Raw genomic sequence first — 27813 nt, 5'->3', positions numbered from 1 at the left:
TCCGGGAGCTTCCTTCCGGCAGGCGTGGCTGGGCCGACGCCGCCAAGTGGTGAGTTAAGTTGGCTTCAAATTACTGATGAAAGAAATTTTGCATTGAAGAGGTTTCCCGCGGAACTCGGGAGGGGGCGAGGTTGGCGAAACAAAGACTAGCTCTGCCTCTCAGGAGAGCTAAAGTCGTGAGAAAGCCCGGAAAAGCAATAGGGAGAGCTGAGAGCGCGAACTTTTCTATTGGAGGGAGGGAGGAGGGTGTGGAGAGGGGATTTGATAGAAACTCATTAAAACATCGAGGTCATGTTTTAATGCAACATCTTTGAAAGTCAAAATTGCCAAAAATTCTCTCTTGAACAAAATATTCAAATGTCAGTCGATACAGGGTCTCAGCCAGCTTGCTCCTGAGGTTCGAGGGAACGAAACCTATACAGCAGGTTTTTATGTGTTAAAATTTTTCCCAGATATTAAAGCTGTGGAAATATTGAAAAATTGAAAAGCGAGTAAATCAAAACACAACTTTTTTTAAGATTAAATATCTTATTTATACAAAAAACAGTATTTTAATTTTGCTTTCCTGGCTTTAGTAGAGTGAACTGACCCATATTTACCAGACCTACTTTATTTCAGGTGCAAGGATTGCCTTATTTGACAGTTTTTCTTGAAGAAATGATAATCTTGAATAATTTTAATTAACTTCAGCATACTAATGACTGTGGGGTTTTTGGTGCCTCTTCAATTTCGACTCATTCACCCTAATCCTGGCCAGGTAAGAAAGAGAGGCATGGAGTCCAGCAGATGGCAGAATACAGACCAGAGGGGTCTCCCCAAACCTCTCCGGTATCCTGTTCCTGGCACTATCCAGCTTCTAGAAAAGATACCATTCAGATCATCTTAACAGACAAATGGCTTCCTGAAGAGCCTGCTTAAAACTGTAATGGCCCATTTGTGCCCTTAAAGGAAAAAAATATAAACCAATTTAACTTCTAGCCTCCATCTTACTGCACAATGTTCACTTCCTGAAACAAGCCTTACACAGCTCAGACTTTGCAATGTATATGTGGGTCAGCCCACATCCCACCTGCTATGCTATAATACTATCAATGCCCACCAATGATTTCCTGTTCAAAAGTCCTACTTCCACTTAACATTTAAGTCAAATGAGAAACTCATCCTTGTCTCCAAAGCCAGTTTTCCCTCAGAAACACCTTGTGGTGTTTCAGGTTTGGGATTAAATTCCCAAACTTGAACTTTGGAATCATCTTTAAAACATCTCCCTAATCATCTACATCCATTCTGTTGTATCCAATCCATTGCCCCTAAAAGCTATTTGTACATTATGCTACACGTTTCTCCCTCTTTCTGTTCACAATTACTTTGAGAGTGGGGAGTGCAGAAAAGTTTTTAAATAAAAACCAGAAAGCACCATAAAAATTGAAAGCAGACTGTCCTGGGAAACCGGTAACCTTATAAATAATATCTAAGTGGAAATTCTGGGCTAATCTGAACCCTCTCTGCAACTGGAATTACCTCCCAATATACATTCTCCAGAGACTGTTGACTGGAGAAAATTGCAAGTGCTGATACTTTCCTTTTTCTTCTTTGACAAAAAATATTAAAATGTAAAAAAAGTCTTGTCATGGGAGAACTAAGTTATTTTCTTCTGTTATCAAACTTCTTTCCTGCACAACAGATGCTTCAGCATTGCTTTGCTCTCTCCTCAGCAGCAGGGATCCTGTTCCCCCTACTTTCAAAATTTTAACTTTCTCTGTTCTATTTCGCTTCCTTTATACTCTATCTTGTATAAGGATTTAAATGCCCATATAGGTGCTTCCTCTTCTTCCCCATTGGTTGTGAGCACTTAGAGGACATGGGCCTTGCAAAAACAATAAATTATGCAAATGGCAGTGACTGAATGTGCTTTTGTATGAGGTGTTCCCCTTCAAGAATCTATAGTTCAGGGGCTTTCCTAGTGCTGCAAGGGGTTAAGACACAGCACTATGACGTTATCCACAACCATTGCTGCATGAGTTTGATCCCTGGCCAGGGAGCTAAGCCACATGGCACAGCATACCTCTCCTGTCCTACCCACTGCTCCTCTCAGCCGTGTATTTCAGTCAATCTGCCTGTTCTGTTCCCCACTCTGTCTCTGGCGAATCCTCTCACACTGCCCCGCCCACCCCACACCTCTGACCTGTATTCCAGTTTTTGTATGCATAAATATTTTTTTAAAAAGAATGTACAGTACAAATTTGAATAAGAAAGTCCTGAAACTTCTTCACAGTGCATACTCAAGCACACGCTTTAACGTAATCCTAGACTTCCCGGCTTTCATCCGTGGACCCAGAAAGGGTCTTCCCAGTGCTAAGAAGTAGTGACAGCGCCGTGACTTTAATCAGTTCTTGTTCCCCTGGCAGTAGTGGGGTAAATCAGAGCTTCCATCCTTTACAGAGCTAGCTGAGAAAGAGAAGTGTATATAATACATGCACAAAGTCACAGAATTTTTTGTGGCCTTGCCTTCTCCCCCCCCCCCCAAATTAAAAGAAAGTCTCAGCCACAGGCATCAAGTGGTAGAGACCAGGGTTGGCAGTGTTTTATCACAGAGAGGAAGCTTAGGGCAATTCTGTAGCTGTAAAAAAAAAAACTTTGGATATTTGTGTCAACTTTCACTTTGCTCTTAAATATTTTTTCCTCAAGCCTCATAATAGCTTAGACAATTACAGCACTTCTTACCTAAACTGATTACAAGCATCTATTTGAAGTGCTTCACAGGAATGTTAGCAATAGTTCATAGTTACTGGGGTTATTTGCTAAATTAAAAGACCACCACCTAACAAATTTCATGTAATTCAAGATTGAAATTAAAGTTCATATAGAAACAATCTGAAATGTTGATGTTTGTTTTCTAATGTTCATCTTTCTGCCACTTTAGTTTTGTGGCTCCTCCACGTCAGGGCTTGTGTGGGAACTTATTGAAGCACAGTGTTATTTCTTTCCCCTTAAGTCTCAGGATTATCTGTCAACACCTTCATGGGTTTGTGTTTAAGATACAGCTAGAGAAAAGCAACATATTACCTCCAAAAGTATTTAAATTTAAGTTCTTTCATGTTGCTGGCCCAATGATGTCATTATTTGATGGTTTGAGGTTTAATTCCTGTTTAATTTAGATGTTCAATTCCTGGGTTATCTTTTGATCCCAGTGCAGAAGCAGAACAGACTGAGGATGAAGCTTGTTAATGAGGCAAGGAGTCATCTTTCACCTGAAATGGAAAGGATTAAATCCCAAGCCCAGAGAAGCCCCATCCTGCTCACATCCAACAGTGTCTGTACAACTACCTGCTTTTGGTGACTCCCTGCTACTGTGGAGCTAAGAGAGAGAGGACGCTGTAGTTTGATGCCAAGGGCTAAGGTAAGCTCTGAAGAACATGATAGAGAAAGGGTCATAGGCCCTAATCCTAGATGATAGATGTAACCAAGCACGGTGCATTGCTGGATAATATACCTGTTTCTGACACATAGCACTGTACTGCAAGCCCTGTACTCACTGGGGCAGGGAGGAAAGAGAGAAATGAATTCCATTTTCAGACCTTTAATAAAAGATTAGTTGTTTGGTTTTTTGGGATAGGGGGGCAGTTAGTGGCAATGGGCAATCCTGAGTACTATTCCCCACTTAATTGCATGGAAATGGCTGCTATTCCAAGACAGAACAAAGAATAGAGGTTTGTTAAAAGAACGTCTTAATTTGATTTTAAAAATTACGGGGGAAAGACAGAAAAAAAGGCTACAAATCACTAACAGGCTACCTGCATTCATATGACACAACTAGAAGTTATCAAATGTCTCAATGACCCATATTATTTTACAGAAGAACCCGCTCATTACCCGATTTTGTGTCCGTGAAACTGGACCTTACACCAAGACTTATCAACCTACCAGATTCTCTCACCTTTTTACTCAGAAAGTGGTTTCCTACATAAGCAGTTCCTTCTTTGTTTGTCACAGATTACAAAGAAGATGCTTGCCCATATTTGGCTTTGGACAAGATAAAAATCTTTATTTACAAATATTCCTTTAAAAATATATACAGAGAAAAGGATTTTGATAAAATATAAAATCACAGGAAATAAGCCAAATTCTGATAAAATCAAGGACAAATCGGTGACACCCAGAAAATCAAAATCAACCATTAATATTAATAAATGGGTCAGTGCAAACAGATTGAGGAAAAACCAGATCACTTCCCTCAAACCCTCTACCTAGTGTTTTTGTTCCATGACTTAATAGCCAGCTCAGAAATTTCAAGTTATAAAGACTTATTTCTACCCACCTCACATCACAGTGAAGTCATTTTTCTAATAAATGCAGTAGCAGAGAAAGAAATGGTCCCCATTCTGAAAATACAGCAGGAAAAGCATATGCTTAAAGTGGCTGAGGATTCTTTTAAGAATACCATCAGATCAGCTGGGAAGCACTGTTGAGATCCAGGAACAATTTCTTGTAAGCTGTTCCCTTAATTCAAAATTGTGTTCCTTCCATGTGCAGAGTGGCTGGGGTCCTGGGGAGGTAATCAGCTACAGCAACCATTAGGCCCATAGGCCGCTTCTTCCCTTTGTATGTCCATGTGCACCAATGAACGTGAGACGTGAACCAGCAGTGAGAGCAGCATTTGGAGTATGACAGCAGAGAAAAGAATGGCTACTGGTTATTGCACTTGAGACCACTGCTAATAGGAGACCTTACTAGCCTGAGGATCTTGGCTGTAGATGCTCAATTAGGAGTGATTTTTTTAATCTTTGGGCATTCAAGTTGGTTAATCTTTCCCTTTATAAGAGGATGGTTGACATGGTCAATATCCATTTCTGGAAGTAATAGCTTAAGAGTGGGTTAGTATGAAATGGGTTCTTATGGGGAGGACTGGCCACAAGTAAAACTTGAGGACTTTGCACTCTTTCTTCCCACAAGGCGTCTGGTGCTTCTTGATCCTGTGAGGATCCCAGAGACCCCAGGATCACTATGGTCATCCCGTGGGGACCGGGCCAGCTGGGCTTCCCTCAGCTCCCTGGCAATGAAAGGGGAAGAACATGTTACTTAAGCCCAAATTAGATATAACATTTATGATCCACACTAACACACACACTTTTCTTTTTCAGTATTTATAGAGCTAATTACTGACTAGAGAATTCAGCTCCCGTGATCGTCTTAAAAGATAGCTGCACACACATACCATAACACATGACAGGTGCCATTTTCTAGCACCTACGGATTGGGAAATAGTCTTTAAAATTAAAAAATAATAATAAGGGAACAACTCTAGACTCCATATGAAAGCTCTAGGGATTCACAAAGCACAGCCCATGAAGCAGATCTCACCCACCACCAGTTTTTGTAAACAAAGTCTTATTGAAACTCAGCCCTATCTGTTCATTCATGTGTTATCTATGTAGTAATGTTTTTTGCATTAATACAGCAGATATGAGGAATTGCAACAGATCACATGGCCCACAAAGCATTAAGTATTCATTATCAAGCTCTTTACAGAAAAGCTGAACACCCCCTGGTCTAGAAAACTTTAAGAAGATACCTGCTCCTTCTCTATGATGGGTGCTCATTGCTGGTAACGCCGATGACAGATACTTACACCTCCCAGCTGGCCCCGCAGAATGCACACACCTTAAAAAGTACTTACATTACTATGGCAACACATCTATAAGTATTTGTATCTTGTTTATTTGCTGGGAAAATCAGATCTAAAACTAGAGCAACAAATATATTGACTTGCTTATTAGGAAGCATTACCTGACTGAAAGCTTAGATTCTCTAAAGCTTATTGCCAAGAAATCATTTGGGAGACTTTTCAAGCTAATATTTGTCCATGATGGATTGTGTATTCAAAGGAAAGTATAATTCTAAGCTTGTTTCAGAGGACCACTTTTATATTTTCAGCAGTAATAGTCACTTAATGCCCTCGGCACGCTGCTCAAACACCACTGCCTGACCTATCTTCAACTACATCCCATCTCATTAATTCCTATTTGTTTAATGAAGGCATAGACTAACAAATGAATGCATGCATAAATATGAGTTACTGTGAATAAGTGAAAAATACTTCTTCCTCTGAACAAATACCAATACAGCAGGGCCTCCCTGGCGGCTCAAGGGGTTAAGCACAGCACTGTGAAGCTATCGGCAGCCTCTGCAGCCTGAGTTTGATCCCCGGCTGGCCAGGGAACTACCCACATAGCACAGCAGACTTCTCCTGTCTTGTCCGCTGCTCCCCGCAGCAGTGTATTTCAGGCAGTCTGCCTGTTCTGTTCCCTACTCTGTCTTGGTGAATCCTCCCTCCCTCCCTCTCTCTCTCTCTCTCTCTCTCTCTCACTCACACACACACACACACACACACACACACACACACCCCTCTGGCTTGTACCCCTGTTCTTGTATGCATAAATAAATAAATCTTATAAAAAAGAGATAGCATATCTATCTGACCTGAAATTGAATGGATGTCTGAAGTAGGTCTCTTCCCACCTCATGTATGGTTATGTTGCACTGGGCAGTCATCCACCAGTTACTTGAATACCTGTTGTCACTCAGAATCCTACCAGGTTTTCTCTTGCAGGTGTATTTTCTTGAACTCCTCATTTTGCTTCCTCCACAGTAACTGAACTTTTTCACTCTCAAGCAGTCAAGCCCCGGGGCCTCTAGCAGGACCTCAGGCTGCAAGTCGTGTAGGAAGGGACCTACACACAGTGCTGAGTTGGGCTGAACCCATAGAGTAGACACACCAGACCAGCCACATCACTGTGAAAAACACACACAGATTCTTCCTCAACTCCAGCAACTAAAATCTACCTTTCCAGTGTGGCTGTCTTGAACTTTTCCAGGTTAAGCTGCTGCTGCAGCTCTTCCGTTTTCCCCAGGGAGGGCCGGAGAATTCGGCTTCTGGCCAGAGCTGCTGCAGAAGGTCTCTCCCCTGGGTCAGCGTGGATCATGTTCTGGTGAGGTACGGCCAAGAGGAAGAGGTTAGAAGCGTCACTGTGGGAACAGCTCCCCACCCAGAACCAATTCCACCTCAGCTCTGCTGACTAGTAACAGATACTATCACGTGTCCTGGGAAACTCAGCTGCTCCTTTTTGCAAAAGGAAGAAATAAATGAAAACTTGGCTCCACCTAAGACAGGATTCTCATCCCTGTCCAGGAGCATCGGTCAGCCACACCTCTGCTTTGACTCTAAGTGTCACATTTTATAGCTAGTTGGATGACTAGCTAGTCAAATGCCTTAATTTTAAATGGGACAAAACTGAAGCCTGAGAGAAAAAGTGACAGTTGGGAGTTATACACAAGTTGATGGTCATCAACCATCAGCAATATGAGGAGAAAACCTTTGGAATGGGGAAAAGATTTATAATCCACCTATCCACTAAGGGGTTAATACCCAAACTATTTGAGGAACTTATGCAACTCAACAGTAAAAACTCAAGCACCCCAGTTAAAAAATTGGCAAAGGACCTTAATAGATATTTTTTTTTTTGAAAGAAGTCACAAAAATTCTCAACAGCTACATGAGATATTCAACATCAGTAATCACAGAGAGATATAAATCCAAGCCACAATGAGATATCACTTCACACCTGTTAGGATATTATGACCCAAAAGGCAGGAGAGAAAAAATGCTAATGAGGAAGTGGACAAAGGGAGCCCCTGTGCCCTGTTGGCCAGAGTGTAAACTGGTGCTGCCACTGTTGGCAACAGTCTAGAGGGTCAGACTATCACCAGCCACTGTGGCACCAGTTCCAGCCCCCGGCTGGCCAGGGAGCAACCCCCATGGCGCAGACCTCTCCTATCTTGCCCACTGCTCCCCTCAGCAGTGTATTTCCGTAGACCTGCCTGTTCTGCTCCCCACTCTTTCTGGTGAATCATCTCACACACACACCCACACCTCTGGTCTACACCCCAGTTCCAGTATGCATAAATAAATCTTTAAAAAAAAGAAATCAAAAATAGAACTACCAATTGGTTCAGCAATCTCACTTTGGGTACATATCCAAAGGAAACAGAATCATCATCTCAAAGACATATCCACATTCCTATGTTCACAGCAGCATTATCCACAGCAGCCAAGCTACAGAAATAACCTAAGTGTCTGGTGATGACTGACTGGATAAAAAAATGTAAATATCATTTAGCCTTCAAAAAGAAAGAAATCCTTCCATTTGCAACAATGCAGATGAACCCAGAGGGTGTTATGCTAAGTGAAATAACGTAGAGAGAGAAAAACAAATGCTGCATGGTATCACTTAAACTAGGAGTCTTAATATTTTTTTTAAGTTGAGTTCATAGAAACAGAGTAGAAAAGTGGTTGCTAGGGATTGGGGGTGGGGAGAAACAGGGAGAGATTGTCAAGTGTGCAAAGTTTCTGTTGTAAAATGGATAAGGATGGAGGAGCTAATGTATAACATGGTGACTATAGTTGATAACATCCTATTGCATGGCTGAATTTGCTCAGAGAGGAACTTCAGTATTCTCACACAAAAAAAGGTAACAATGTGTTAATTAACTCAGTGGGGGTATCATTTCACAGTGGATACTTGAGTCAAATCATTATACTGTACACTCTAAATATCTTGCAATTGTCAATGATACCTCAATAAAGCCGTAAAAAGAAAAACTAGAATAACCCCTAATGTCACATCCACCAAAATCCACACCTAGTCAGCATTCCTCATGACCTGTAAAAGGGTCTGAGATTTCATACAGAATAAATTGGACAGAAGAGGAGCAAAAATAAACTGCTGTAGAGTTGGATACTATGTTTTTTTAGGCTTTAACCTGTGGTCACCTAGAAAGAAAAAGCTTGATTTAATGAACATTTAGGCTGTTTGTGAACAATTAGGCATGTTAGTCTTTTTTCTCCAGTATCAAAAAGTTAACAAATTACAAAGTGACTTTTCCAAGTTAAGAGCAGGACCAAGACTAAAACACGTCACCCAACCCCTAATTCAGCTTTCTACTACAACATGCTCCTTTTCTACTCACAGTTAATTCAGGATACCCCTCAATGACAGTACACGTGATAGTATCTGTTACTAGTCAGTGAAATAGCTTATATGTTCATCAATAAATTCTAAATTCAATTTTTTAGTACTGCTAAGGAATTTATCTTCAGGTAGAGGATTCTAAAATTTAAGATGATTTAATTCATCATGAAATACCAATTAAACACAGCAGTTAACAGCATCATACAGGAGAGAATACACAGAACCTGTCATCTGTAATTTTCATGTCCTAGAGATCTCACCTTGAGCAGGCTATAAAATTCTTCTGAGAGCTTCTGAGGGATGTCGGGAAGGTTACCCCCTCGGATGTCATGCCAGGCAGCCCCGTTGCGGGGTAACGACTCTGCGCCAGCAGCCACTGCAATTGTTAACCCCAAAGCAAATATGTCTGCTTTGGGAAGGTGCTGGTAATCCTGCCAAACAGAAGACAGGAAGGCCAGTTAGTCTACTGAGTGGATGGGTGAGAGAGGTTCATTTGAGAGCATGTGCACACTCAACAGACACAATGGAGGTGGTTGTGGCTGCAGTTAGTGTTTTTTTCCCAGAGAGGGTGGCACACAAATCCACCTGATGGAGCACTAACACCACTGTGCTGTGAAGAGTCTATGGCAGAATCTTGACACCGTTTTGCTCTGCCAGGCTCAGAGATACCTGCAGCAGAGGTTGATCATGCCAATAAAAGCTCATCTTTTTTTTTTTTTTCTGATTATCATGCTGGATGAGGTTATACCTTTCCTAGGTTATACCTTTCCTGATTCCAGAGGTAGATTCTGAAACCTAAGATGATTTAATTCAGTATGAAATACCACCTAGAAGGTGGCCCAAAACTAAAAGTGACTTCAGTGGCAGAGCTGCTGGTGCAGAAGACTGGTAGCATGACAAAGGTGGGCGGACCAATAAAAGCTTACTTCCTAGTAGGGGATCCATGAACTTAAGAATTCTGAGAAATACTATAACAGTAAAAGACTTTCACAAAGAACAATGTAATACTGATTAGTGATGGATTAAGCTTGCTTTCCTCATGCTTTTTTTTTGAAAAGCTTTTCCTCTCCTATCTTTGATCTCCATTCTGAATAGGGAAAAGGACAATATACTTTTCATTTCTGATGCTGTGAATCTTCATTTGAGAGTCAGAAAGGTTTACTGGGGCCTCCCTGGTGGCGTAAGGGGTTAAGCACAGCACTAAGAAGCAATGTGCAGCCTCTACAGCATGAGTTCATCCAGGACAGCAAGGGAGCAGCACACATGGCTCAGCAAACCCTCCTGACTCGCCCACTGCTCCCCTCAGCAGTGTACTTAGGTCAATCTGCCTGTTCTGTTCCCCACTGTCTCTGGTGAATCCTCTCACCCCCTCCCCACTCCCTGCATCTCTGGCCTGTACCCCAGTTCTTGTGGCATAAATATTTAAAAAAAAAAAAAAGAAAGATTCATGGATTATAAAAACCCTCCATCTCCATAAAAAATAATAACAGGACAAAACACAACAAAGCAAAAATGGACAATTATAAACCAGAGACATCCTGCAGGGAGGAGGCGGAAAAGGGATCAGAGGGAGGGAGGGAGGAGCACAGGGGACTGAGGTGATGGTGCACGGGTGCCTTGGGGAAGGAAACTCTATGGGGACTACACCTGGGGGGATGGGGGAAGCAAATAATGTTTAAAAATGAACAATGATGTAAAAAAATTAATTAAAAAAATGGATAATGGGGGGGAAAAAAAAGGAGGAAAGAGCACAAAAGTCCATGGTGATGGTCCCTGGGTGTCTTGGTGGTGGTAATGTTATGGGGACAACACCTGAGAGGAGAAATGAAACATTGTACAAAAATGAACAACAATGTAAAAACAAAAAACAAACACAAAAAACAAAAAAACCCTCCATTTCCCAGATGGGCACCTCCTGCAGAATCTCATTAGCCAGGAAGCGACTGTCTCCCTCTTCCACTTTGGGTTTGCTTATTGATGTCACGTGACCCAAGTCACCTAAGGAAAACAAAAGAGAAAATTGAATAAGCAGGGTTATCAGTATGAATTGTATGTGGTGAGAGTCTACTGGCCAGGTGTCCGACACACTCACCTATTTTATAGATCACCTTGGCAGAGAGAAACCAGTCAGCTTCATTTTCGTTCTCTTCTGGGCCTGCAGGAGAGTCGCTCGGCATCTTATGACAAATGAAGATGTTACCTGAACAAAACACAGAGTTGACGCATTGACTCTGAAGTTTTTTCACCCCAGGTTTTCTGTATTTGACATTTCAGCCTCCCTCCTTCCCTCCTCTTCTGTGTACATGTAACAACTACCCTAGTTCCTTTTCTTCCATGGAGTGTCTCATACCTCTTCTGAACAGTGTTTGATAATATCAGTGGACAGGAAACTGATTTTAGACATTTCCTCATTGTCTCAACAGGCTGGTGGCCTCAAAACAAAGAAACAAGCCAAAAGACACAAAATAGCTTGGACAGTTCCGGAGTTCACATTAATGAGAGCCAAAACCTTCCGTTGCACTCATGTGGACCAGCGCTGAATTAGGAAGAATCCAGCACTGGCCATAGCTCAATCAGGATGTGGCCAGTATATACAGTATTGGCCTCACTATTTAGGAGTCTTTTCCCTCTATGTCCCCTTGGCCCAGGGATGGAAAGGTGCAAGTCTTTTAGCTAAAATTTTTAAAGCAAATGAGTAAAAGCGGTTCTGCCAGTAAACAGTTATCTCTGGCACTTGGTAGACACAAACACAGAGATCCTGACAATGGGGAGAGAACTAAATGTGGTAGGAGTGGCAGTCAGGAGCCTACTGACTAGGCTTGATGTCCAGGTGCGCCAGGCCAGAGCTGTGGATATACTTGAGCCCAAGGGAGGTCTGCAGAAGGATGTCCTTGAGTTTCAGCTCTTGGAAGTGATCGCCTGTCTTTGTGTTTTCAGATATGGCAGCCTGCAAGCTCCCACCTGGGAAAGAACAACAGCAGAGTATTCCCATGAGAGGAGAGAAAAGGTAGGACTCTTACAGATGAAACAGTAAATATTCAGTAACTTCTCAAGAATGACTTCAGTCCAACAAGTGCAGATTAACTCCATGTCAGTATAAAGCAAAACCAATGTCTGGGCTGCTGCCCAGTTTCCTGTCAACAGGAGTGAGCTCCAATTAACATTTTAGTTTGACCACATTATTAACCAGAGACCAGTTAGGCCTAGCCCAGCGGCTACCTGTTGGTGTTGATAATGAACCCCATGTCAGTGTCAAGCTCATAAAGATAGGCCATTAGTAATTTTAATGTAATCTAGGTTTAATTCCATCAAAAATATATCAGCAGGGCCTCCCTGGTGGCGCAAGGGGTTGAGACACAGCCTATGAAGCTGGCCACAGCCACTGCAGCATGAGTTCAATCCGTGGCCAGGGAGCAACCTACATGGCGCAGCAGACCTCTCCTGTCACGCCCGCTGCTCCCCTCAGCAGTATGTTTCATCAGTCTGCCTGTTCTGTTCCCCACTCCATCTCTGATAAATCCTCTCACCACCACCACCCCCCCTCCCCGCACCTCTGGCCTATACCCCAGCTCTTGTATGCATAAAAATAAAATAAATCTTTAAAAACAGAGGAAATGAGAACATTGATGATAGCTGACCCAAGGAAAATGCAAAACCTTAGTATACACCTCAGTCCTAGTTAAACCACAGTAAGATCTTGATTCATCATCATGATCAATAAAAACCAAGGCTGGTCTCATCTGACCACATGATCTTGGATACCGCAATCCTAAGGCACTAGTAATAGCCATGCTTCTGAATCCTTCATCTCATTTATTAGCATTCAAATCAGAGTGTCCTGGGTCTCCCTGGCAGTTGTAAAGCCCATGGCTTCACCCTTCAAGTGGTCTCAGTATACTGGGGTCTGTGGTAATGGTGTTTTAAGGATACTTTAAAATAAGGATTTCATGTGTAAAATTGAATTTAGAGGTTGAGTTGTCATGTTAAAGCTCAAGTGGAGAAAGGAGAAGAATCCAGCCCCTTCAGAAACACAGAGAGCTAAAATTTCTTTTTTTTTATGGGAATCTTCTTAGAAAAGAATTTAGGTACTGGAGAGGCTATTAATGGGAAAGGAAGAATAAGTAAAGAGTGTGCCGGAGCTGGTTAGAAACAAAGTCACCTGGAAAGTAAGCTTGCAAAAGGAGGCTAGGAGGGGTGACGAGGGAAGGCTGCCCTGTCCACTGGACTCTGTTTCCTCCTAGCCTGGGTGTCCCTTTAGGACAGGGCCCACTTTGTACTCGGCTTCCCTTTTTCAAGGTCTGGCATGTAATAAACATTTTCTGAACTGAATTTCATAGAGAAAATAAAGATTGTGGCAACAGAGAGAAATAAAGATTGTGTCAAGCGCCCCATGAAATGTTTGCAAAGAGCATACCTGGGCCTACCTTAGCATTCTTTCATAGGTCCTTTTGGATTCTAAGCAGGTATTGCTAATCCCCTAAAGAGCTTGCAAGTATTAATAAGGATAACTAGGTCTGTGCTGGGAGAACTTTTAATTAGTTAGAAACTCTAGGTAAGATTAAAGTCAGCCAAGTAACAACAGTAGGAGTTAGCATCCCTTTATGCAAAGGTATTAGAATATCCTTATTTTTCTATAGGTAAAGCCAATTGTCTGCCTCTTATAATTACTGTTCTTTATTAAGTAATGTTCATATAAAAGTATGTGTTTGTAGACACAGAAATCCTGAACGGCCTGTAAACTTCATCTCTCCTCTCCCTTGGTCACCCAAACCCTTAATGCCTCAACCCAGCAACCACCTGTGATGCCAACATTGTGCCCTAGAAGGTGGCGCCAGCCCACAGGGGCTCTTCTCAACTATCTTAGTGAGATGAGCCACAGAGTTGCTCCCTAAGATAAAATGTTGATACCTAACCCATTTGGCAGAAAAAAAAATAAACCTAAAGAAAAAGACATCTATGGTTTTTTCTAGGGAGGCGAAATAGCCAATAAAACAGAAAATGCCTTCTAGCAACAAAATATAGAAAGCAGAGCAACAATTCCACTGGATAGTCTGCTGATACTTTTGTATTCACAATCATGATTTTATGTTGCTATCTACCACACAAACACATGTCCTGCTGGTGACATGGTTCTTGTTTTTTTTTTTTTTTTTTTAAGATTTATTTATTTATGCATATAGGAACTGGGGTTGAGAGGATTCACCAGAGAGAGCGGGGAACAGAACAGGCAGACTGACTGAAATACCCTGCTCAGGGGAGCAGCAGGTGAGACAGGAGAGGTCTGATGTGCCATGTGGGTAGCTCCCTGGCTGGGGATCACACTGGTGCTGCAGTGGCTGGCAGATAGCTTGATAGTGCTGCGTCTTTAACCCTTCCGCCTCCAGGGAGGCCCAGTTCTTGTTTATTTGATGGAAAATAGAACCAATATTCACACCTCCCCACAGCAGAAGCTGCCTTCTGGGTGTTGTCTGACTCAGCCTTGAGAATCACCACTCTAGGGACTCACATTCTGTTCTGGAAGATGTCACAAGAAAACGCTGCCCTGGGGCTGAAGGGAGGGGATACTCATCCAGTCCTGAACAGGTTCCCATCCTGGTGTTGCAGAACGAACCTACTACTGCCCAATTTCAGATTTCTGAGGCTGACCCAGAGGTGACTTCTCGGGGAGCCTGCAAGTGCAGGAGGAGGAGGAGGATTTGATGGTTTGGGCTTAGGAGGGGCAGTGAGGAAGTGAGGTGACTGCTAGATGCCACTTATGAACTAAGCCTCTAGCCATCTACTGCATAGTTCAGTTAAAGCCAGGCCTCCCTGGTGGCGCAGGGGGTTAAGTCTCAGCATTATGAAGCTATCTGCAGTCACTTTGGCACAAGTTTGATCCCCAGCCAGGGAGCTGACCCACATGGCGCAGCAGACCTCTCCTGCCTTGCTTGCTGCTCCCCTCAACAGTGTATTTCAGTCAGTCTCCCTGTTCTGCTCCCCACTCTGTCTCTGGTGAATCCTCTCACCCCCACCCCCACCCTGCCCCCTGCACCTCTGGCCTGCACCCAGCTCTTGTATGCATAAAATAAATCTTAAAAAAAAAATAAAGCCACACCTGCCCATGCCCAGCCTGAGGGCTATGGGAGGTGACAGGGACAGGGCTAAGGGCAGGGAAGGGCAACAAGGGGAGAGGGGCAGGCACGAGAGGAAGAGGGGGAAGGAAGGGGGTGAAGAAATGAGGCGCTGGCTACTCTGCGCCCTCACAAATGGTCTGGATGACTAATCCTTTATTCAGAGCCTCAGGACAAAATCTCAACATAGCTTATCCATGACTACAAACAAAACAAGGCACCAGGCATGCTTTATTTTCACCATCAGTTCAGATGTAAAAGGTTCAGTGTCTGTGAATTTTGATAGCAAAGTTCCATTGTAACTAGCGAGTACTCAGTGACATCAGTGGACTGCTGTGAGGGACAGATGATGAGTCTGCACAATTCGTCCTCTAATCCAAATCCTGTGAGGGCTGATATAGGCTTACCTTACCTTACTCCTCCTATGTCCTACTACCTCAGTCTCGTGAGCCCCCGCCCACTATCTGCTGGGTCAGACCCATCCCCAAGGGATGCGTTGTTTGCCCATGTGTACATGCTGTTCCCCTAACATGCTGTCCCCCTACTGGTATCTTCCCTCTACTCCTTCCGCAAGGTCTGATTCACGTCTTGGCTCCTTTATAGATTGTTCGGGCTACTCTGTGATTTTGAGTTCTTGGATACTGTGTCAATTTCCAAATTGCTGCCTTAAGCACACAATACTCTGTCATTGCACAGTGAGATTAGGTGATACCCTGATGACCCTGCAGCTTGTGGGTGCTACAGCAGTGGTGGAACCCAAGTCTGCCTGACGTTAAAGCCTAGCCCTTCCACCACACGATGCTGCCTGTCGCTCACGTTCATCTTCTCCGAATGCTTTTATCCAGAATTGGGCCTTCTGACTGTGCACCAAGTGCCTCTTGTATATGTGCTCACTGTAACAGAACAAGTAGAGTAAAGCTCCTTGAAGATGCGACTTCCCTTATCTCTCGCTACACTATTTCTCACCCTGGAGCTTACAGTGCCCAGTCTATGGGAGGTATTCAAATGTTGAAAAGAATTAGAAGGTGACTTGTAATAGGACCTCTCCATCTTATTCTTTTTGAAAAATTTAAATATTTACATTGTCCCCAAATCAGGTTAACATCAGTTTCGCTTTGCATTATTGATTAAATTGAGTTACTTAATATTAGCTTTGTTAGTAGCTGAAAGTCATGGAAATAAAATCAGTGTTTTTATAGAGAGGGGGAGGGTAAAGGTAGGGAATCTCGGGTGGCAATAAGAGAGAATCAGGAAGAGAAGTGTTATTTAAAGTCTCAACTTCTCAATTACAAGTATAAGGAAAGGGTCCATTTTTTCTAGAAGAGATATTAGAAAAAGGGGTTTGGGGTGAGCCTATCAGAGAAAATCCACCAGTTTCCCAGTGAGGGTGTAAAGAAACCAGCTGTGAAGAAATAGGACAGGGTCGTGATCTGGCAGGATGCCCAGGCGGCTGTCTCCAGCCCTTCACAACCCTACCTGCTACCTCCTTGCACACATCATTGTGTATGCAATGATGATGCTTCACCACTGGTCACTATCCTCGGAAGTCAGGCTGGACATATCTGCCCAGGGCCTTCTGGTGGTTACTAACACTACTCAAAGGCAGACTGTACTCTCAGAGTCCCCCAGCACAACTGTGGTCAGTGCCGACTGTTGCTAGGTGACGGCAGGCTGCTGCTCCACGTGGTAGCCCTTTTCTATTGAACGTTGGGATGAAAAGTAACACATGTGGTATTATTATTACCTGCTGTTATGTCACCCCTTAGCACCATTAGAGACATATGAAACCACTCTTTGGGATATAAGTAGCGAGAAAAAAGTTTCACCTGTTCTGTGTATACGTATGGTTGTGACAGACCCAGAAGAACTGATCAGGACTCACTGATCTTCAGTACCAGGACCCTGGACCTGCCTTTGGTGAGAATACAACTAAGCTCTAAGGGTAAAAGGCAACAGAAAGTATGAGCAACCCCCAAACGCAGGAATCCACTTGAAAATCAAAGTTGGCTGTATACATCTATCCCCCCTCCCTAAAATCAGAGGACAGTGGCTTACATAGCATAAAAGGGTGAGTCGCCATTCAAACCACTAGGGTGAAAGTTTTCTACGTAGTAAATAGTGATGGGAGAGTCAGCTACACACCACCTTGAAAGAAATTTGTGATGGCATAAACCTGAAGTTCTGTTTCCATTCAACTCATCTCCCCAGCTCTCTGCTGCCGGGCAAGACTAGTTCAGACGTTTTAGGGCTCTTTCCCTCGCATACACTACAAGGAGGAGGTGTAGTATATGCCAAAGCTATTTTTCCAAAGACCTAGAGATCCCTCACCAGTCTACACACTTACCATTGCAGTATTCATTCTGAATGATCATGTGGTCATCTTCAGCCCACGCGGAATAGTAGCGTACCACATGGGGGTGATGTCCAAGCACCGCGTGGGCGTAAACTTCATGCAGAGCCAGGCTCCTGGGGCAGAAAAGCATAAAGAACAATGGCTCAAGGTAATAGACATAAGAATGCTTTAAGAAGACCTGAAGCATTCCTAACAGTGGCCAAGTGCTCTTGGAGCACTCACTGATTGCTTACGATTTTGTCATGTAATCTGCATAACCACTCAGTAAGACACACTGGCAAGGAAGAGTCTTCCAAAAGATCCATGCCCAGGGCCTCCCTGGTGGCGCAGCAGTTGAGCGCTGGGTTGCGAAGCTGCCCACAGCCTCTGCAGCACCGGTTCATTCCCCAGCCATTGGGCCAGGGTCCCACATGGTGCGCAGACCTCTCCTGCCGCCCACTGCTCCCCTCAGCAGTGTATTTCGTCAGTCTGCCTGTTCTGCTCCATGCTCTGGCTCTGATGAATTCTCTCACCCTCCTGCGCTTCTGACTATACCCAGTGCTTGTATAAATAAATAAATAAATCTTTAAAAAAAAAAAAGTGCCAAAAAAAAAAAGATCCATGCCCAGCCCACAGACAAGTTGGTGATAGTAGATAAAAACCTTGGTTATTCTGGCATCAAAGTCCATGATTTTTTTTTCAACATGGCATAAGAAAAAAGGAGTCTTTTTCATGCCAGTGTAATTATTAAAATTATGTTGACAAGAAACAGGTTTGCAAGACCAAATTTATACTTTCAGTAGATTTCCAAGGTACTCACTCATTTGATAACCCTGCAAAAGGTTCCGTAGAGCGTTTTATTGCATAGACACATCCATCCAGCCTCTTGATGCACTTGTAGACTGTCCCAAATTGCCCGACCCCGATCTTTTCTACCTCCAAGAACTCTTTCTCATAGCGGGAAGCCATGTTGGTTTCTCGTAGGACACATCTCTGAAATATTTTAAAAGGTTAAAATAATTCTTCCTAACATGTGGTGAGCAGTAAAATGGAGGCATCTCATATGCTGAAATTTCTCTAGGTTTTCAGAAAGACATTTGAGGCAAATCCCTTGAATTCTGTCTGTGTCAGCATTCATGGTAGCAAGAACCTCCCCACTTCTCGGTGTCTGTAGAACCTTCCATGTAACTCTGCACTGACACTTCTCTATTCTATACTATGACTGTTCTGTTTTCCCGTCTGGTCATACCAGGTGTCTCTGTATGTTCCTAGTGGGTACACATCTATGCAACACCCAGAACTACTGTTCTCAGTGGAAGGAGTCGCTGGGATCTGGTGGGACATATGAAAAAAAAAAAAAAAAGTCCCCCTGAGAAATCCATAGTTCTGAGCAGAGGCTTTAAGCCTCTTAACAGCTGGTCACTACCTTACCATCCTGACCTCAGATACCAAGTGAGCCAGCTCACCATCCATATCACTCTCCAGCCACCCTCCCCCTTTTACACCTGAACATCAGGCAAGGGGATGCGTTCCTTTTTGTGGTATTATCACCATCTTAATGGCAGTTCAAAGTCCCGCTAACTCCATGAATTTGTTAACTTAGCCATTCTTCTATTGACACTTACTCCTCCCCATATCTCTTGCTTTTTTCCATTACAGTTAAGACTGTAAAAACAACTCTGTAAATATTTCAGTATTATTTTTTAGGTTAGATTGTCAGATAAGGGATGCTTGATCAAAGATGGTGAACTTTGTAAAAAACAGATACTGACACATTTAAGAGCTAAACTTTTACATATAAACCTCCGACGTTATGCCATTTTTGTGTTCCACTTTCGGACCGTAAATATCTTGATTTTTTTTTTCCTCTTCACTTCTTGACTTTCCCTTCACTTCTCTACCCCAGGACTACAGAATTTTTCCCATAATAAAAGGTAGAAGCAGTAGCCTTTAATTTAAAAATACTCATGCTAATTATTCAGTAATATACATATCAGACACCGTTTGATAGAGTAATACCTAGCTAAGAATACAGACTCTGTTGAGAGTCCAGATAAATTCAGCTGCAAAGCACATTTGCAAATCTGCCATGTACCCATGGAGAGGAGCAGAGGGGGGAAGGAGCGATGGGGTGGCAGCTGGACCAAAGGACTGTGCTCACCTTGGCAGGCAGCCCTTGCTCTGCCCTGCCTTCCCTGGGGTCAGCTTCCTCACTGGGGGAAAAAAAAGATAGCAATGCATGAGTGGCGTTTCTTGGCCCTGTACTGTCCTAGGTTTGAGAACTATAGATGCTATTAAGCAGCTTTTCAATTTTATTTGGGGACAGGGATAGACAAAAAATTTCAATGTAAGAACCTACAACAACATGAGAACTATCAAGCAATATCACAGACCGCACACAATTCATTATTTCAAGAGTAAAAATCTTTCCCAGAAGAGAGGCCTAAGCTGAGAGTCCAAGAACAAGTAGGGACAAGCTGAGAGAAAGGAGACGTCTGAGGTTTTAGGCCACAGATGCTGAGAACTGGAAGCACAGGAAGCCAGCTCAGAAGGCAGGAGGATCTGGTGCTTCTCACTGCTAGGCCACCACACTCCCCCGCAGCACCACAACATGCACCCCAGCATCGCCACACACCCCCCAGGGCCACCAACCACCTCCCCCCAGCACCACCTCCCCCAGAGCCCGCTTTGTGTTAGGTTCACAGTACATTCCATGCTCCTACTCTGGCTAACATGATTCCAGGTTCCTCTCAGGGAGCTGAAGGCTTGAAAAGCGTCCTCTTTAGCAGATGCACTTTGAGTCTTTAAGGAGGAATTCAATTTCTAAATTAGCCAGTTATAGATTTCTCTTCTGGACAAGGACAGGGTGGTGGAGGATGTTACACGCATGAAAGTCAATTGATGCTGGACTTTTGTGACTTAAATTTAACACTGCACCTTTTTGAGAGCCACCGCCAGGCCTTTGGGTCTCCCAGAAGCCTGAACTATGTCGTATCCTCATCCTCCACTTCCCCTCACCACCCTTCAAGGCCATTGGTACCATAAAAAAAATTAACACTATATTCTAATACTTTACAAGAAAAAATATCCTTCAAAAGCACTAAGTGATGTTACAATAGGGCCCCACTTTCATGGCTAGGAATTCAAGTAAGTTGTCTTTCCCTGCTAACTTCAGTAAGAGATAAAACTATTAGCTCTAATGATTTCCAAATCCTAAAGAGTTAAAACCAGTGGGATTCTGGGTCACAAAAGTGGACTGGAGTACTCATGCTGATGTCCCTTCTTAAGCTCCAAGAGACTGAGGAAGCTTGGCCACAGAGCTGGCTAACACAGTCATTGACTTGGCAGAAACAACGCCACATAACACACTAACTGCTCTGCGGACTAGATTGCTGGTGGGACATTTATTTTGCTGAGGACACACAGAGCAGCGACCGGCCCATTTTAGAGGCACTTCGCTCCCACAAAAAAGCAATTAGGAGAGTCACAGTAAAGAAACAGCCCTGAGTAGTGCACGCAGTCCTTCATGAGGTGAGCTTTATTGTCCAGAGGCCTTTGGGGAAGAGAGCAGTGGATTTCCATTCTTCAGCACCTCCGAAAGCACCACTTTTTCTCTTCACCTATCCTGTCACCTGCAGGGAAGCCCAGAACCTTTCTCTGTAGCTCACTACAGCCACACAAGCCGCCTCAGAAAAGCAACATACTCACTGAAATATGACCCACACCTTCCCCAACTACAGCTTCCTATAACCTGGATGCAGTTCCATAGCCCACTCCACTTCCTAATGGAAGTCAGGGTGGCTCAGAGCCGCCTGCGCTCCCATGGGGAGGCCTCCACGCACACTCCAGGGTAGAGAGATGCCAGCAGCTCTGGACAGAGCAGATCAAACCAACACCAACATTTCGAGAGGAGGGACTATGTCGCCTTATGCCCAATCCCACTTCAGATGCGCTCGTGTGCCTTCTCTTACTCTAGCACTCTTCCTCCCACTTGACCCCAGTAAGATCTGTCCCCAGAAGTCGCAGGCAACAGCACACGTACAGATCGCCTCGGGTTTTCCTCTTGCCACCAGATTGAAGGAAGAGTTTTCTGTAAGACTCCGGGGTGAAGGGATTAATGTTGACCAGCGCCAAGGAGGTCATCTCATCCTGGACGGGGACAGGTGTGAGTCGTAGGTGCTTGGAGCCTTTGGGGGGAAGCTTCCCTGTGGAAGAAATCACCGACTCACTCGGCAGGCCCTGAGGGAGGACAAGAGGGGTCAAGCGTGAATGAAGGTTCGTCTCAGTGAGCTCCTCGCTATGTGAACCAGAGGGTGATATTGCAGAAGGGCGCCTGGAAGTCATCTGGTTCATCATCATAACTGGGCCTCTTATGAAAAATACAGACTCCCAGTGTCCTCTGGATTTCTGTGGAATCGACACAGGAATCTGAGCTTTGGTTAAGCTCTACCTCCTTCCCCTGGGCCATTCTGATGGCCAACTGTGAAACTTGCCAATTCTAGTCCCACCTTGAGCTTCTGAAGATACAACTCAGGTAAACAAAAATAACTCTAGAAGTCCCAGTCCTGAAGTTCTCAGGATTTCTGTTTTAACTTCCCCTCCATTATCCATCCAAATATTTGCTCCGTTGCCTACCACGCAGCAGCTGTCAGGCTGGGTGCTGAGAGTGGCAGCAGAGAATCCCAGCTCTTAAGGATTGTATTTGTCAGCAGTTCATTAAGGTTTCAGAAATAGTCACTTTGTGAGAGAAAAATTTCATAGACAATCTAAACATGGAAGGCATTTCTAATGCCACTGCAGATGGAGCACCCACTGAGAAAAGGCCCATGAAGTGGGGTAAAAGAAAATGAAAAACACTACTCTGAGCCCTTAAGATTTGGGGCTTTGCAGTGGTGATCCCTAACATGCCTCTGAGTAGAAAAATATGCAGGACTTACCACCCCACTGGGGTCCAGGAAGAGAACATGGACCAAACCCCGACCAGAGCTAAGCCAGAGGGCAGAGGTAAGAGGTCAAAGACAAAGAATTCTGAGGAGAGAGCAGAAGCCATTATGACCTAGGTGTGCGGAATACCTGTGCGTGCCCTTCAGGAGCACCGCAGAGCCTGGGGCCACAGGGATGAGGGGGCCAGATAACCCTGCAAGGAGGCTGTCACTGGAAGCAGAAGCCAGACTAATGCAGTTCACTATATGAAATGTAATTAATTAAAGGCTGTGAGGCTGCAAGGAATAAAAATGGAACTTTTTCTATTCAAATGATGAAAGCCACAGTGAAGGCAGCTGCAGAGCACACACACGTCATCCAACATTTTCACATGAAGAAAAAGATGTCGGCTCTGGAGCAAGTGTTTTTACAAGGGTTTCAGCTGTGGCTGGTAGCTCAGGGAATACCAACGGCCAGATCCAGCCACGGGTGACAAGCCCACAATTCTCTCGAAGTTAATCGTAAGGGCTGCTGAGTATTTGCTCAAAATGAGTGAAATATATATTCTTTCTCAGTTGTCACTGTGATTCATGAAGTGAATTAGAATTATGGTAAACCATAGCCTGAGGAATGTCTTTTGGTCTTATTTAATTTTTAAAGAATATTTTGAAGTAACATTGTATTATAACATTAGATACACTTGAAGTATAGGTCACTGAAAATGAGTGTGTACACACTGCAGTAAGCTCACCACTCAAAGCCCAGTTCTGGGCCTCCCTGGTGGCACAAGGGTTTAAGTCTCAGTGCTATGAAGTTATCCTCAGTTTGATCTGCGGCCAGGGAGCAACCCACATGGTGCAGCAGACCTCTCCTGTGTTGCCTGCTGCTCCCCTCAGCAGTGTATTTCAGTCCGTCTGCCTGTTCTGCTCCCCACTCTGACTCTGGTGAATCCTCTCACCCTTCCACACCTCTGGCCTCCACCTAGCTCTTGTATGCATAAATAACCTTTTAAAAAAAAAAAAAGCCCAGGGGCCTCCCCGGTGGCGCAGCGGTTGAGCGCTGGGTTGCGAAGCTGCCCGCGGCCTCTGCGACGCCGGTTCGATCCCCAGCTGCTCCCCGGCCACCGGAGGAGGGTCCCAGATGGCGCGCAGACCTCTCCTGCCGCCCGCTGCTCCCCTCAGCAGTGTACTTCGTCAGTCTGCCTGTTCTGCTCCCTGCTCTGGCTCTGGTGAATTCTCTCACCCTCCCGCGCTTCTGACTGTACCCAGTGCATGTATAAACAAAACAAACAAACAAACCAGCAAACAAATAAATAAAGCATGCCTCTAAAAAAAAAAATTAAATTAAATTTTAAAAAAAGCCCAGTTCTATCCTTTACAGCTGTCCCTCTCCCCACTTCCCTTTTGGTCACGACTAGTTGGTCAGAGAGTCCAAACATTTACTTTTTTTTTTTTTTTTTTTTTTTTTTAGTTTGTGAAAGGTTACTTTTTTATTTTCACCACCTGCATATTAATCTTTTTTTTTTTTTTTTTTATAAATTTTATTGTTATATTCCCCATACAATTGCAGCCCCCCCATTCTGACCCCAATCCCTCCCCTCCCGCCCCCGCCCCCCTAAAAGTGTCTCTGGTTCATAGTTTTTTGTTGATTTTGATTTTCACTTTCTTATAGTTATTCCAAACATTTACTTTTGTTTTATATCATTCATCTGGGTTTTTCCTGTATATCACATGTGCATGAATTCATATGATGTTTATCTTTCTCCTTCAGAAACAGTTTCATCACGCTAAATATGGAAAGTAAATGCATCTCTCACATATGAATGGGGTTGGGGGGTCCTGAGGAGACAGCAGAAGCCATTCCGACCTAGGTGTGTGGAATACCTGCTGTCTCCACAGGGAGTGTGGGCACACCTCAGGGACATAAAAGAACCAGAATATTTTCAGATGAAAGGAAAGACAAGTACTCCTCTTGGGACAGACAGCACCAGAATTTCTAGCCTGGAAATGCAAAGGCCTATTTTGTGAGCTGAACTTATAAGGAAGGCTATTAATTATGTTAATATGGATTTTATGGCCAACACAGCAGAATGACGAGTAATCCTTTCGAAACTTAAAAGAACAGAGTTTGGGACAAGATTTATGAAAGGACTGTCAAAAAATGAAGCAGTGAAAATTTCTAGAAGGATGGCCAGGTTGAAAGTATGAACATGCTCCGGAGAGTTTCCAGAATAACAGCTTCATTAGGATGAGTGAAAGAGAGAGGAAACTTGGTGTCTAGCTCCGGACTTCTAGAGGGTGGCAACCTCCCTCGAAGACGGCACCGCAGTGTCTCAGGACTGGGGAAGACTGAGAGGCCCTGTTGATACAGTTAGTCCCCTGGCGCTCAAGTCCCTCCTACAACCTTCTACACGTGGTCGTCAATTGGCACCCCACACGCATAGCCACGGGGACCCCTCCACTTCCCAGGGAGCTCTTCTATCTCTAGATAATGTGCTCGGAAGTCCTTATGGTCACTTCACGTGATTTCTGTCCCCTAGCCTTGGGCCACACTGGACTCTGCCAGCCCTCCTTCCCTCTGCATCTGTGCCTCTAGCATAGCACTACCAGGTATGCATGTCCTGGACTGTGACCCCGACCTAAACACCTTCATCAGGTGTACTTCCCAGCTGCAACCCCAGCCTCCCCCAGTTCTGTTCTCTGCCTGCCCCTCAAATCCTGGCATTTCCAGGCTTCCTAACTTGGATCACTTTTCTTACTCTGGCACATAGGCTACATGAATTTATTCACCTATGGCTTCGAAAACATCGTAAATGCTGAAGATACCCAGATGTAAATCTCTAACTTTGTTTTCCTGGGCTCCAGACCCACTTATCCTATGATTTATACAACATCTCAGCTTTCTCCAAATCCTTATATCCTCTGGTGTCACCTTATCCCGACTCAAGGTATCAGCTACTCAAACAAGAAGCTTCATGGTCCTCCTGGATCTTTGCCCTCAGCCCCTCCATCAAGTCAGTTACCAGCTTCTCAGTGTGCCCCCAGCCACAGTGGTCTTCCTTCAGGCCTTTCTCCTTTCTCAGGCACACTGAATTCTGCCCTGCCACCAGATGCCTCCGGCTGTGCTCCAGCCTCCCTAGGGAGGCCAAGATTTGTCACAAATGCCCCTGCTCAAGACGGTTTTATGGCTCTCTCCACACTTTCAGGATAGGCTCTTGGCCTAGCTCATGCTCCTGCTGTCTGCACACTCTTGCACAGACCACTGTCACGCTGGCAAGTACTCAGCTTCCTCCCTGGTAACTTTTAAGATTTATTTATTTATAGAAGAACTGGGGTACAGGCCAGATGCACAGGAGGGTGAGAGGATTCACCAGAGACACAGTGGGAAACAGAACAGGCAGACTGATGAAATACACTGCTGAGGGGAGCAGCAGGCGAGCCAGGAGAGGTCTGCTGTGCCATGTGGGATTCTCACTAGCCGGCCGGGATCAAACCCGTGCTGCAGAGGCTGCGGACAGCTTCACAGAGCGGAGCTCAACCACCTGCGCCACCAGGGAGACCCCCTCCCTGGTAAGTTGTTGGAGCCTATCCCCCTCACCTTGAGTTCTCAATACTGTCCTCACAGGCGAACTCCACCTCGATTTCAACACTGCTGTCAAATACAGCTTTCTTTGGAAAGGGTTTCCTAATATCTGGGACTTAATTCCCAATTTTTTCTCTTTGTGTTCTTCCAGCATACACGATCTGAACTTTATTGTTCCAGGTGTGTTTGTTTTATCTTCATTCATTTTGCAGACACCGTTGGAACCCTAAGCGGGTGTGCCAGCAGGCCCCCGGCCAGAAGGCCACAGGCCAGACCTTCAATTCTATCTGCTTTCTGGCTGGCACACCAGGGCTTTGGTAGAGATTTAAATGTTGAAATACACATGCCGTGCTGTCTTGCCAGCATCCTTTTGCTCAGAGCCACATTCTCTAATGCCCATGTACCAAAGCCACGCCAACTTCAACGGCCCTTCCTGTGCTTCCTTCCCTTTTGTTTCTTTCCACCCTTCCCCACTGAGGAGCATCTGCCCAGACAACTCTGAACTCTCTTGAAGCCCCTGACAGCATCTATAGACAACTTTCTCTCTCCATGCCAGACTGTCAGCTCTTTGAGGGTAAAGACTGTGTCTTATGTTCCTGGCCTGCCGTGGGTTCTCAAAACAAACGGATGTCGGATCGGTTGGTTATGGAACTATTGAAAAAGCCCCAGAGGACACCTGGGGCTATTGGTTTGTCTGCAGTTCAGACAGAGCTCAGTATTCCCTGCGCCAGGTGGTGCCCAAACTCAGCAGGTACTAAGGACACCCAGTGACAGTGCCCAGGCTGCCTGCTGACCCCGAGCCTGCACTCCAGGGCACCCGTCTGTCAGAGGCAAGGCCTCCCCACCCTGGCTTTCCCAGTGAGAACGATACAGAGACCAAGGGCGGGCGAGGGAGAAGAGGCAGAGAAGGTGTCAACAAGTCCCGCCTTGCTCACGTGATAGAGGAGCCTGTCCTCCTCCTGACAAAGAGGGTAGAGGACTTGTTCTGAGAAGCGCAGCCACAGACAGACATGGGTGGAAGGAAGTATCAGTAAATAGTCACATAAAACTAGAGCCCTGGAAAGAAGTCGACCCTGAGATCAGGCTCCTGGCCCGTCCCTGTGGCCAGCAAGCCGCCTCCTCTTGTCCTGCCGGGCTTTGGCGTCTCCTGCACCCAGGCCGAGCGCGGGAGTCTGGTGTCCCACAGTGCCCGCACTTGACCCGGCCTGCTGCCCACACCTGTACCCGGGCCTGGGGGGCGTGGCTGGCACCCAGGGCTTTCGGAAGACCCGCCAGCCAGACGTGTGAGTCTATACGCTTTTGGGCATTTTTAACTCTTCCTCATTTTCACCCAAAATTATATACTCAGGGTATGTACTCAGGATTTCCAGCCGGCGAGGGAGTCTGTCCGAGAAGCCGAGGCGCGCAGACCCCTGCCCCAGGGCCCACCCCAGGGCGCCCTTACCTTGGGGGTGAAGGGGCTGTCGCAGGGCCGCGGCTGGTTCCATTTGTCCGGCGGGGCAGGCGTCTCGGGACATTTGAGCGAGCCCAGCTCGGGGGTCCTAGGACCTCGCTGGGGACTCGCGGTGTCCTGCGATGTGTGGGGTTCCCCGGCGTGACTGCGGGGCGTCCAGGGAGGGGTCCGCTTTGCTTCTGGGTCCTGGAGGGCAGACCTCTGCGGGCTCTGGGCTTCCTGCTGCCCTTCGTTCTCACTGTCGTCTTCACAGCAGGAAAAGTTCAATTTCTGCCTCAGATCCTTGTTGATGCCGCTGTCATCCATGTCGGCCAGGGAGCTCCTCGACTCGGGCAGGGAGGCCCTGAGGGGAGGCCCTAGAGCTGCGGAGGGAGGTGTGGAGGCGGG

General features: G+C 45.1%; 1 protein-coding gene and 1 long non-coding RNA gene across 2 annotated transcripts; one reads left to right on the top strand and one right to left on the bottom strand.

Annotated features, from left to right (window-relative positions):
* The first annotated feature begins 4 nt into the window (after nucleotides 1-4).
* On the top strand, nucleotides 5-12811 carry LOC119247868 (uncharacterized). Its single transcript, XR_008550892.1, has 5 exons — nucleotides 5-49; nucleotides 619-757; nucleotides 3189-3397; nucleotides 11964-12033; nucleotides 12350-12811. It is a non-coding gene; the product is annotated as an uncharacterized LOC119247868 (long non-coding RNA).
* On the bottom strand, nucleotides 3548-27813 carry WEE2 (WEE2 oocyte meiosis inhibiting kinase). The gene is made up of 11 exons (XM_037514626.2): nucleotides 27418-27813; nucleotides 21511-21707; nucleotides 19630-19681; nucleotides 18289-18461; nucleotides 17481-17602; nucleotides 11841-11987; nucleotides 11119-11226; nucleotides 10939-11024; nucleotides 9287-9457; nucleotides 6841-6983; nucleotides 3548-5047 (listed from the first exon to the last, which is right to left on the bottom strand). Exons 1-11 carry the CDS (start codon nucleotides 27730-27732, stop codon nucleotides 4891-4893), a joined length of 1671 nt encoding a protein of 556 aa, XP_037370523.1. The 5' UTR covers nucleotides 27733-27813; the 3' UTR covers nucleotides 3548-4890.

The sequence above is a fragment of the Talpa occidentalis genome, unplaced genomic scaffold, assembly GCF_014898055.3.
Source record: "Talpa occidentalis isolate TD23 unplaced genomic scaffold, MPIMG_talOcc4v2.1, whole genome shotgun sequence".
Classification (NCBI taxonomy): domain Eukaryota; kingdom Metazoa; phylum Chordata; class Mammalia; order Eulipotyphla; family Talpidae; genus Talpa; species Talpa occidentalis.
The sequence above is the reverse complement of the archived record's forward strand: the minus strand, read 5'-3'. Positions and strand labels throughout refer to the sequence as shown.